Source organism: Anabrus simplex, chromosome 2 (assembly GCF_040414725.1).
Source record: "Anabrus simplex isolate iqAnaSimp1 chromosome 2, ASM4041472v1, whole genome shotgun sequence".
Taxonomy (NCBI): domain Eukaryota; kingdom Metazoa; phylum Arthropoda; class Insecta; order Orthoptera; family Tettigoniidae; genus Anabrus; species Anabrus simplex.
In genome coordinates this window covers 143,304,233-143,317,715 of record NC_090266.1, presented here as the reverse complement: position 1 = coordinate 143,317,715, position 13,483 = coordinate 143,304,233, and the positions used below count along the sequence as shown (strand labels likewise).

At 41.4% G+C, this 13,483-nt stretch overlaps 1 protein-coding gene across 1 annotated transcript in view; it reads right to left on the bottom strand.

The window, feature by feature from the left end:
- Sh (Potassium voltage-gated channel protein Shaker) overlaps positions 1 to 13,483 on the bottom strand; it is a 719,812-nt gene that overhangs the window by 321,385 nt on the left and 384,944 nt on the right. Inside the window, exon 4 of the mRNA XM_068225948.1 lies at positions 5,345 to 5,610. Coding sequence (XP_068082049.1) covers positions 5,345 to 5,610 — 266 coding nt within the window. The remainder of the gene's footprint in view (positions 1 to 5,344; positions 5,611 to 13,483) is intronic.

The following is a 13,483-nucleotide window of genomic DNA, read 5'->3' as shown; positions in this document are numbered from 1 at the left end:
TGGTAGACACTTAGTTCCTCGTTTTTCCTTGTTCTATGGGTTTCGCCTGTTTCATATCGATAGCTTTTATTTAAAACATCGTTTGTCCCAATGCTCTTCCTACGCATTATATTTCTTAAGATTGGTCACGCCCCCAGCCACATATTTATACGCAGTTCACTAGAATAATTTTCATTGCGTTCATTTTCTTATGCTAGTGTGTAAAGGAAAATGGACCTTACCATACCGTATAGAAGGGATATTGTTTGCATAGTGAATTCACAAATTCCTACAGGAACATATAATTAAGGTTCATTTTCCTTTACACACCCGCACAGGAAAATGAACACATCGAACATTATTCTGACGAACTGCATATAAATATGTTGCTGGGAGGAGCGACCAATCTTAGGGAATAGGCTGTAATGGGAAGAAAAATCATTCGGACATACGGGGTTTTAAAAGAAAGCCATTGATATTCACCCAGTAGTGAAATACGACAGGCTACAAATAGCAGTATTTGCGAACACCGCCGTAAGCTCCTCAATGATACTGAAATTTTGCATCATTCAATCCACGGGGAGCGGACCAGACAGATCATTATGGCGCAACTCTGCATTTGGGAGGCGAGTAGGTTCAAAAGCCACCGTTGGCTGTCCTGAAAATGGTGTTCTGTGGTTTCCCATTTTCACTTCCTGGGAAATGCCGGGACAGTTCCTATATTATAGGCCACGGCTGGTCTTTTATCTTTCGCACTTCACGGCGATGCAAATCACCACACATCTCTACACTTGAGAGAGGGTGCCACCCCCTAAGAGACCCACCGTACCCCTTCAGGGCACGGATTAAAAAAAGTGGAGTAGTCAAGCAAACGTCAGGACTCTAACTAACCTAACTGATCCCATGGCACTACAGCCCTGATTGGCCTTGGCCTACCAAGTGACCGCTGCTCAGCCTGAAGGTCTGAAGTTTACGAGGTGAAACGTTAGGACCCTGATGCATAGTTACTACTGGGGAATGAGAAAAATGAAATAAGCTCATTGGTGTGGTAATGATAAACAGGATCCGCTACTCCGTTTACGTTGCCACTTCCTGTTATCAAAAGCTGGCTGGTTGTTGATGAGGTTAGTGCGATCACAATAACCAAACACGGTCAATATCCTCGACATGTTGGGAATCGAACCTGGGATTTCTGAATAGAAGGCCGCGACGCTGACCAATCAACTCAATGAGCCGCACTACATTAAACCAGATCCTTCCCCCTTTCCCATGGAAATGATGGCCTCCACCTGAATGCGCCCAGGCGTGGTCACTAACGAATCCTCTCCGCCATTATTCTTGGCATTTTCAGACAAGGTCATTATCACACAGTCAGATAACTGTCCAGATGTTCTCACGTAGGCTTTGTGGACATAGAACCAGCCTGACCTGGCCGGGATTGGAACCTAGAACCACCAGGAAAGAGGCAGGCTAGCTAACCATAGACTGCGGGACAGGGAAACAAATCACATTTTTAGGTAATCGAACTTCATGTTTGTTCCCTTTTACTGCCTGGCTTATAATTTGGTGAAACTTACCAAAGTGATAATCTTACTAGTCACAACCACATGATTATATAGGTCTAATATCCTTTGCTCACTTCGAACAACTACAGCACGGGAAATGAGAGAAAAATAGCAGAACTTCACGTGTTGCTTGACATTAGAGAAATGTATCGATCGACAGGTAATGGGGGAGAACGGCTAATTTCCAGCTACTCTCGGTTCGATCGAGGAAACCAGCGTGATGCAATTACCGAGGGCACTCTGCTAAGATGTGATGTTACCTGGCTGTTAAAACATCGTTTCCGCTGGGAGCCTTCAATTTCGAACTTTTTATAAAGAAATATGGTGTATCCTTTTTTTTAACTTTAAAGTGTTCCCCTGAGCTTATATTGCAGAGTTTTATTGGTAATATAATGGCGTGTACAGTACAATGTTCCATCTGGTATGAGCCAGAGCAAATTTGTTACTCTCATGGATGTGTCTCAGTCTCATCCTTAGCTTTCACCCTTGAACTTGGACCTTAAATACAACATACTCTAGGAGCGGGTAAATATGTCATGCAAACATACACTCATACTGTACGCTACAGTAAGATACATATTCTTTTACACATTTCCGTGGGAAAATGAACTCAACGAAAATTGTTCTGATGGACTGCATATCAATATGTGGCTGGGAGGCGTGACCAGTCTTCAGAGAAATAATGGATTGTAAAGAACACCGTCACATTCGTGGATTTAGGATAGGAGCGACGATATGTTGTACTAGCGAATGTGCACCGAGTTATTTCTCTGTAAAGTGAAAATTTTTTTAGTCCTCTGAACACTGTTTATATTACACTGACGTTTATGGAAACTGCAACACCGCGAAGGGAACACGTGATTGAACTGAACTTTATACCACAGATTACACACATGACGATATACAAATGATTAAGTTTATAGATCTGTATGTGACCTTCGAGCTTGAGTATTCAGAATGTTGTGTAACATCCACACGCTGTAATCAGAATCTCTAGAGGTCGTGACATGGAATCAAGAAGGTTCTGGATATGATCCTGGGGAGTTTCTCCTATGCAGCTTGCATGCGTGTCCACAAAATGTCGACAATTCTTTTGGAGGACCGTGACGAACAAGTTGCCGACGAACTATGTTCCAGACATGCCACATTGGCCGGGCATTATCCTGCTGAAACGTGGCATGCGGAGTTGTATGAAGGAAGGGGAGCACAGCCAGCTCTGAAACCTCCCTCATGTACCAGTTGTTGTTCAGATTGCCCTCAGTACGTAGGAGGCGAGTGCGGTTGTTGTACCCAATGGTGCCCCAACCCATCACAGTTGGTGTTTGTCTGCTATGCCGCTCATCATTGCAGGCTGCCAGATTGCTCTTACCATATATACGGTCATCACTGTACGACAGGTTGAAGTGAGGCTCGGGTGAAAACACTACATTTAGCCAGTGACGGCGTTCACATGCCTATTGCAGTCTGAGGTTTCTGGAGTTTCTGGACAATGGAAACCGAAGCAGTAGCATGTGTGTCAACAGTCCAATCCGCAGCAGACGGCCCCGAACCGTCAATGAAGACAGGTTCACACCAGTTACTGTGCTCCAGCATCGAGCTCACACTGTTGACGAAGCTGTACGGTCCGTTACGGCCATGTGGACATGATTGCGGTCATCCTGTGCTGTGGTCATACTGCGTGGTTTAGAACCAACTCTTCGCTGCGTACCACCTTCTTCTATCAACTGCTCCAACACGCATCACTCAGTCACTGTGTCATGGTATGAAAAACCCGCTTCCCGGATAGCGATCATTCTGCTCCGTTCCGACATATTCACATGTTGATACTGTGCCTTTTGACGTCGAAGAGGCATACTGGCTATTACTTTCAAGTTTGCACCATGTTTGACAGCTCCTCACCGACTAAACTTGACATAACACTGGCCTTATCGGTCACACAATACAGGGCCCTCTTGGGTCAACGTGTACACCATCTGTCTGACATTCCAAGCACTTATTTTTGCATACAGTTCTACGCACCGACTGAGTATGGATTCATTCGGGCCATTATTTTACAGTGTTAAAATTTTCACAAACCTTAGTGTATATCGATGGTTTAATTATAAATCCTCGTATCCCACAATGCTCTTCCTATCCATTATTCCCCTTAAGACTGGTCACGCCTTACAGCCACATATGGATACGCAGTCCATCAGAACAATATTCGTTGTGTTCACTTTCCTATGCTAACGTGTAAAGGAAAATAAGCCCTAAGTAGAGTATACTGTAGGAGTGCGTAAACACGTCACGCAAACGTACATTCCTATAGTAAGGTACGGCAAGGTTCATTTTCCTTTACACGCCAGCATAGGAAAACGAACCCAACGAACTGATACATGGCTAGGAGGGGTGAAAAGGCAAATAATGGATAGGAAGAGCACTGGGAGATACGAGGTTTTCTAATTAGACCATCGATACGTAAGCTGGTGAGGCATATGATCTGAAATAAAATACATTATCAAACGCAAGGTGACATGTTTCGTCCAATCAAGTGGACATGCTCAGGTTTCACAAACCACAATCTCAAACCAAAGTAACATTTTTAACGATATTTAGAAGTTTCATTGACTGGGCGAAGCGTGCCATTCTGTGTTCAACACATCAGTACCAAACCATTTTCCGTGTACCTCTTTCACTAAACCAAGTAATTTCAGACGTTACGTGTCTATGGAAAATCATCAATCTAAATTTCAATGATGTTGAAACTTTTTAATCTACCACGATCAAACTAGATATTTTGATCAAACATACACATTTTAAAGGAGTAGTATATATTGCAGTTTACAGTATATATATGGCTACACAAAATACAACATCAATTAAAAATGATTCTTCTATTACCTTCCTTACAACAATGTAAATGTCACACACACACACACACACACACACACACACACACACACACACACACACACACACACACACACACACACACAAAATCGTCATAACTGAACTGGAAAGCATTCTACGATTGACAGATGTAGTTTACAGTACGAATTCGCCTATATTTTTTCAATGCAATACCCTGCAGAATCTATGGGCTTGGTAAAAAATGAAATGGCGTATGGCTTTTAGCGCTAGGAGTGTCCGAGGACATGTTCGGCTCGCCAGATGCAGGTGTTTTGATTTGACCTGTGCGTCGTGATGAGGATGAAATAATGATGAGGACGACACATACACCCAGCCCCCGTGCCAGCGAAATTAAGCAATGATGGATAAAATTCCCGACCTTGCCGGGAATCCAACCCGGGACCCCTGTTTCCAAAGGCAAGCACGCTAACCATTTAGCCATGGAGCCGGACTATGGGCTTGATAAGTTCAGGAAAACTGAGGTCACTAAAGACTGTGGGCTTGATGGCAAGTTTGTTATGGAGTCTATTATTTCAGTTCAAATATCTTAACATGTTGTTCGATGAAAGTTGTTTTCACCTTTTCACCGATAAGTCGGCACTGAAATTCATGGCTTTCAACCAATCAGATTTCCGTAAGCTACTAAAGTTTGTGTACATTCTATCCTGTCGTACTGATGTAAGGTATGGGAGTCTATGGACTAGGGCATCATTGTCTACTACTTACTTGTCGCGCTTAATCAATCACTACTCACATCTACATACATAATGTTCTGGTCTTCTCGTAATAATATTACCTCCTTCCAAGGGGTTTGTGTTAACGCAGTCAAAATGTAGTCTATACCACTGTGAGCCTAGCATCTAGTACTCAGTCTAACATGAATACTCAAGAACCTATTTCATTGGTCTCACCTGAACTTGTTGGTAGCCAGCTCGCCCAGCTCGTAGAACTTGATCTCCTCCGAGAAGACGTCGAGCGGGACGTTGACCGGCCGACGCAGCCTCCCGCCACTTTGGTAATAATACAAGATGGCGTCGAAGCTGGGCCGGTTACGGTCGAAGAAGTACTCGTTCCTGAGCGGGTCGAAATAGCGGATCCTCCTGGCTGGATCCCCGAGCAACGTGTCCGGAAACTGGTTCAGCGTCCGCAGCTGGGTCTCGAACCGCAGACCACTCACCTGCAAGTCACACAAAACAGCGTATATGTATCCAAGAGAATAAATCCCTTCCACTCGAAATGGAAGAGATACATTATTGACAATCAAAAACATAATAATTGTAATGAACTGAAGGGGATTGCAGTTTACAAAGGACATGCGTTTCTTTGGTGTTGTCGTATGAGCAACTATAAATCACCTGAGGATAACTAAGACAGTTCAGTAATGAAACATTACGGACACGTATGATGGAACAGCTAAATCAGATGTAGTTCATTACGTCTCTATGAGTGACTTGGACTACATGCGCTTAGTTGAAGTACTTTCCGGACATGGAATAAATGAATGAAAGAAAGAAAGAAAGAAAGAAAGAAAGAAAGAAAGAAAGAAAGAAAGAAAGAAAGAAAGAAAGAAATAAGCGTTTTGGCTAGCATATCCACGGTGCGCGAACAATATCTCGTATTCCACAATGTTCTTTCTATCTATTATTCTCCTGAAGACTAGTCACGTTTTCACTTTCATTTTTCAATACCATTATGTAAAGGAAGATGAGCCTTATTGTACCGTACTGTAGGACTGTATATCGATGGATTTATTTTAAACCTCGTATGTCCCAATGCTTTTCTTACCCATTATATTCCTTACGACTGGTCACGCCTCCCAGCCATATATTTATATGTACTCCAACAAAATAATTTTCTTTCTGTTTATTTTCCTATGCATACAAGTAAAGGAAATAGGACCTTACCATACCATATTGTAGGGGTGTTTATTTGCCTAGCGAATTTACGCTTTCCTTCGGTATCATGCATTTAAGTGTCATTTTTAATTACAGTCGGCATAGGAAAATGAACACAACGAAAGTTGTTCTGATGGACTGCATATAAGCATGTGGCTTGGAGGCGTGGCCGGTCTTAAGGAATATAATGGGTAGGAAGAGCATTGGGACATACGAGGTTTTAAAAGAAAACCATCGATATATTCATGAAGTACTTACGCACTCCTACAGCATAATACATTTAAGGTTCTTTTTCCTCTACACACTAGCACAGGAAAATGTACACAAGAATATTGTTCTGATGGACTGCATGTCCATGTGTGGCTGGAAGGCTTGACCAGTCTTAAGGAGGATAATAGATCGGAAGAGCATTGCAGGATACGAGGTATTGCTCGTGCACCGTCGATTTGTTGTTTTATGTTATTAAAGGTAAACATGTTTGACTGAAGATGAACAATCGTTTCTAAATGACAAGGCGAAAGAAGATTACGGAGCAAAAAGGATAATCTATAGTAATATTACCTACGTTCAACCTTGTGTAAAAGGTAAATACATTGGCATATATGAATTTAAAAACATTTATGATGATACATACACACACTATGTCAGCTGACGACCTAAGGGAAGTAAACATAGCGGGACTGGCCTGGAGACGCCCTTCAACAACTTAACACTTTTTATATCAAGATTTAACCTCAACTTCGGTTATTTTTAAGGAGCTTCCCTAGATCATCGTATTTTTAAATTTAAGTCTATCCTCACCTACAAGATATTTAAAGTACATACTATAGCACCGGCACCATAAGTTATATCTATGTTGGTGCGACGTAAAGCAACTAGCAAAAAAAAAAAAAAAAAAAAAAAGAATACTATAGTAACTTCTCCAGCATTTCGAAGAAAGAAGATCACTTCCTAGGATCACCTACATACAGTTTTTATCACAAATTTGAACATTGACTCGTTGAGTGTTTTAGCTCAACATGAATATTGTATCTCATTATAATCATCATAAATGTTTTCATTTCATATGTGCCAATTTTTGCAACTTTGCACATGTTTCTTAGCTGAAGATGTTCGAAATCAGGAACGAAACACGTACTTCTTAAAATCATTTAACTAGATTTTGAGCTGGAATAGGTTTTGTTATTACATAGACTAGTCTTAAAAATGAGTAGACAAAGATGGGATTCTTCCTTCATCCTAATCTTTTTTTTAAAATTACCATTTGTTCGGGGCTTCGACCTATGTAGATCTCTTGCCCCTACTTGCACCATATGTGAGGAACCTGCGTGTATTATGTAAATGGCGGAACTGTAAAGTGTTGAATGTGAGGAAAGGAACGATAAGGACGACACAAACACCCAGTCCCCAGGCCAGGAATATTAATCATTTACAATTATAAACCCCTGAGCCGGCCGGGAGTCGAACTCGGGGCCGCCGGGTGACAGGCGGACGCGTTGCCCTCTACACCGTGGGGCCGGACTCATCCTAATCTTAGTTGAGTTAATGTCAATAGGGGACAAACATGAGATTTATAAGTTAATAATAATAATAATAATAATAATAATAATAATAATAATAATAATAATAATAATAATAATAATAATAATAATAATAATAATGTTATTGGTTTTACGTCCCACTAACTACTTTTATGGTTTTCTGAGACGCCGAGGTGCCAGAATTTACTCCCGCAGGAGTTCGTTTACGTGCCAGTAAATCTACCGTCGCGAGCCTGACGTATTTGAGCAGCTTCAAATACAACTGGACTGCGCCTGGATAGAACCTGCGAAGTTGGGGTCAGGAGGCCAGCGCCTCAACCGTCTGAGCCACTCAACCCGACGATTTATAAATTGTACATTATACCAGTCACACTATCCTTCCCTCGGATCCCTGGTGAATATTGATTGTAACAATGACCACACTCTCAAAGAGGTTTAAAGGATCAGTACGGAACATTTTGCGACTTGTACCGTTCACGAGGATCAGCAAAATCTCATTCGTTTTCTATGCTGGTGTGTAAAATGGATCTTAACTACGTTATACTGTAGGAGTGCGTAAATTCGCCATGCAAACAACATCCCTACAATACGGTACGGTAAAAACTAACTTTGCTTTCGAAACATCTCTAATTAGCCTAATTAGCTTTCTTCCTCCGAATACTCCCCACCGGGCAAGTTGGCCGTGCGGTTAGAGACGCGCGGCTGTGGGCTTGCATCCGGGAGACAGTGGGTTCGAATCCCACTATCGGCAGCCCTGAAGATGATTTTCCGTGGTTTCCCATTTTCACACCGGGCAAATGCTGGGGTTGTACCTTAATTAAGGCAACGGCCGCTTCCTTCCAACTCCTAGGCTTTCCTATCAGATTGTCGCCATAAGACCTATCTGTGTCGGTGTGACGTAAAGCCACTAGCAAGAAAAAAGCGATTACTCCTCTTATCGATTAATAAAATGCTCCCAACCCCGTTTCCACTTATGGAAGCAGTATTGGTAGACAATTTGGGAGATCCCGCACAGTTTTGCCTGCGATTTCAGTTTTATCCCTTTGATTGAATTTCATCGTTCAGTGTGAGTTTCAGTTTAGGGAGCAGAAGAAATTATTTCAGCGCTAGGTCAAGCGAGTAGAGCAGATGGTGAATCACAGCTGTTTGTGTGTTCGTACCGAGGGAGTCACGAAGCTATCAGCTTGCATTCGGAAGATAATGGGTTCGAACACCACTGTCGGCAACTCTGAATTTGGTTTTCAGTGTTTTCCCACTTTCACGCCAGGAAAATGCTGGGGTTTTGTCTTAATTAAGGTCAAGCCTCTTCCTTCCCACTCTCGCCCCTTTCCTATACCCAACTTCACCATAAGGCCTATCTGTGTCGGTGTGACGTTAAGAAAATTGTGAAAAATATTTTTCGTCAAATATTCACGAATCAGCAGCTGTTCATGAGGTGGCGTGTTATAATGGTTGAGGCTCAATGAGTTGTTTCTCAACAAATCGGGACACTTTGTCTAAATATTTTCTTTCAAACGTCTCGGAAGTTCGAGGTAATACAAGTGGTTCAACGTTTCACCATCAGGCAGGAATTCATAGTGCACAACATTGTTGATGTCAAAAACTACCGTCGACAGCATTTCCACGTCCAACCAGAAGCGGATATTGAAAAGCTGCTCCTAATATTCGGACATCTCGACAATCGCGCCATAAATCATCACACTCGCAAACTAAAAGATAGCGAGCGGTAAGTAGTTGTCTCAGAAATACACTGCAAATGGCCAGTTACTTAGGAAGGGTACCAATACAGGGTGGTCAGAAACTTACGTGAACCGAGTATATGAGAGTTAGAGTGATGGTCATATTGATAAGTAATTGAAAAAAACAATAAGATATCTCGCGCCGTTGTCATTTTATCAGCTACTGAAATTACCCAATTAAATCAATCAATCAATCAATCAATCAATCAATCAATCAATCAATCAATCAATCAATCAATCAATCAATCAATCAATCAATCAATCAATCAATCAATCAATCAATCAATCAATCAATCAATCAATAAATAAATAAATACTGATCTGCTTTTAGGGCAGTCGTCCAGGTGGCGGATTTCCTATCTGTTGTTTTCCTAGCCTTTTGCTAAATGATTTCAAAGAAATTGGAAATTTATTGAACATCTCCCTTGGTAAGTTATTCCAATCCCTAACTCACTTTCCTATAAACGAATATTTGCCCCAATTTGTCCTCTTGCATTCCAACTTTATCTTCATATTGTTATCATTCCTACTTTTAAAGACGCCACTCAAACATTCGTCTACTAATTCCATTCCACGCCATCCCTCGGCTGACAGTTCGGAACATACCACTTAGTCGGGCAGCTCGTTTTCTTTTCCCCAGTTCTTCCCATCCCAAATTATGCAACATTTTTGTAACGCTATTCTTTTGTCGGAAATCGTCCAGAACAAATCGAGCTGCTTTTCTTTGGATTTTTTCCATTTCTGGAATCAAGTAATCCTTGTGAGGCTCCCATACACTGGAACCATACTCTAGTTGGGGTCTTACCAGAAACTTAAATGCCTTATATTAACACCTAGATACTTAGAGTGATCCCCAAAATGAACTTTCACCCCATCAACGCAGTAATTAAAACCGAGAGGACATTTCCTATTAGTGAAACTCACAAGCTGACTTTGAACATCGTTTATCATCATACCATAGCCTGCTGACCATCTCACAACATTATTGAGGTCATGTTGCAGTTGCTCACAATCTTGTAACTTATTTATTATTTTATGCAGAATAACATCATCCCCAAAAAGCCTTACCTCTGATTCCACTTGTTTACTCATATCATTCATATATATAAGAAAACATAAAGGTCCAATAATACTGCCTTGAGGAATTCTCCTCTTAATTATTACAGGATCATATAAAGCTTCGTCTACTCTAATTCTCTGAAATCTATTTCCTAGAAATATAGCCACCCATTCAGTCACTCTTTTGTCTAGTCCAATTGCACTCATTTTTGCCAGTAGTCTGCCATGATCCACCCTATCAAATGCTTTAGTCAGATCAATCGCGATACAGTGTATTTGACCTCCTGAATCCAAGATATCTGCTATATCTTGCTGGAATCCTACAAGTTGCGCTTCAGTGGAATAACCTTTCCTAAAACCGAACTGCCTTCTAGCGAACCAGTTATTAATTAAGGGGGGAATTACTGAAGGCAGTATTATTGGACCTTTATGTTTTCTTATATATATAAATGATATGAGTAAAGAAGTGGAATCAGAGGTAAGGCCTTTTGCGGATGATGTTATTCTGTATAGAATAATAAATGTTACAAGATTGTGAGCAAATGCAACATGACCTCGATAATGTTGTGAGGTGGACAGCACGTCTAATATAATCAGAAAGAATGCCTTCCCAAAACTTACATACAACGCATGTCAAACTTACTGGCCTGTAATTTTCAGCTTTATGTCTATACACAGGAGCTATGGATGGGCTTTGCGAGGCAGTGTTGGTAAATCTGCACATTCACGTTGCATAACCCCGCCACACACAATATTTAGCAGCCTTGAGGACACGCTAAGGAAATATCTCTGCTTACTGACACATTTATTTCAAAAGTGGCTCCTGACAAATAGCACAGCCTAAACAGAAAGGTCTTGCTTTCATCTGAGCAACATACTGGCTCATACCACTCCGAAAGTGACTCCCTGACAGAATTTTACCGTACAACTCAAACACAAAATATGTCGGTGTAGCACTGGAGAGGACCCTGTCGTACATTAAACACATTTCCAACCTTCCAGACTAAGTACAAGAAACAACATCCTGTCTAAGCTTACACATGGAGATCCACAGCGGTAATTTTACGTACTTCTGCGTTAAATATGGTGTATACAATGGCTGAATACTGCTCATCCGTCTGGCTGAATAGCACCCACACGAAGAAAATTGACGCTGTCCTGAATTAGACAATGCGGATTATTAGCGGTGTCATCAAAACAACCCCAGTGCACTGGCTTTCAGACCTTTGCCACATCCATTCTCCACGTCTGCGCCGCATGAAAAATCTCGTCCGAGAAGCAAATACTGTAAAATACAGGCCGATAAGTCACTTCCCATTCACCAAGACATTCATAGAGTCGCTTCAACCCGACTGAAATCCAGACACCCTGCCCTGCTTCTGGCTCAAAAACTGATGAAAAGAAACTACTGTGGACTGCGAAACTGGAATGAGGAAAGGACTACAAAGGTTCCAGATGATGGAGACCGATCTTTGACTCTCTCCATCCCCTGTCCGACCGGAATTCATCTTCCGTAGCCTGTATGGGTCTCACTAAAAAGTGTGCGCTCTTGGCAAGGAAGTAGTGGCTCTGCGATGCCTCCGGACCTTTTCTAAGCTGTGACTGTGGTGAAGAACTCCAGACAATGCGATAAATCACTCTCAGATACCCAAATAGAGCCTTCTCTCGAACTTTCGACGATCTTCTGACAGCTTCTACGACAGCTATTCAGTGGCTTCAACAACTAAACATCCTAGATTGGTTCAGATTTTTAATTTGTTAATTTATGTTTTAACTTATATTTTGCACCATTTCTATGCGCTTTTGTATTTTTGAATTTTTGCTTTCTATTTCTTCCGCATTACGCATACCTCTCTCGATTTTTACTGTGTTTACCTTGAATTTTTATATTTATTCTGTTCTTTAAATTATTTATTCTTTGTTTTTCATCATGTTATTGCAGTTCAATTTATGCTTGGCTTAAACTGTACCATAAGATAAATAATAACCAGGTACTAGTCTCGCCTCTATCGAATCTGTTACCTCCAGCCTGTGAATATGATATCTAAGCTCAATCTAGCTTTCTAGAAATGTCGCTCTAAAATTGGAAAATAAAAGGATTATTTGGGCAGCGAATTCATTTTATTTTCAAAAGGATCATCGAATTCGTCAGAACACATATTTCATTATTCAATTTCAATTGTTATAATACCGTCCAATGAGTAGTCCTGTTGTAAACGTTACCCAAATTTTTATCTCGTACCTGATATTCAGTTCTTATTCCTTAACGACGTTACTATAGAAAATAGCTGATTATATCAAATTCAGACCGCCTGTTGCCATTTCTTGATGGATGCAGTATTTTTGTATCCGTCTCTTGGCACAGGCCAGAGCAAAGTGTAGCTTCCACCGAAGTCCCAGTCTCATCCATGGCTGTGACAATATGGAAGCTGCTGTGGTATGGGTGGTGCTGAGTAATGACATTTGGGGCACAACTAGTATCTGATTGTTATGAAAGGTGTTGCTCATAAAATCAGTCGTGCTGCAGTAGCACCTTCTGCTCCAGTGAGGAAAGCAATGGCATACTACCTCACTCCTCATCTTGCCGAGTACGCCTCATTTGGGCTCTGTCATTGGTTTTTGCAGTTTCCCTATAACTGCATAGCCTTTGGTGGTGCTATTTGAGGATCCAACCAGCCTCTGGGCTGATGACCTAACAGACAGACAGACATCAAATTCAGTACAATTGTGTTGACACTTCAGGATATTAGATTGCATGTTCTTGATGCACTCTGTCAACATCATTTTCACCTAACTGAATTCCACTCTAGCCGATT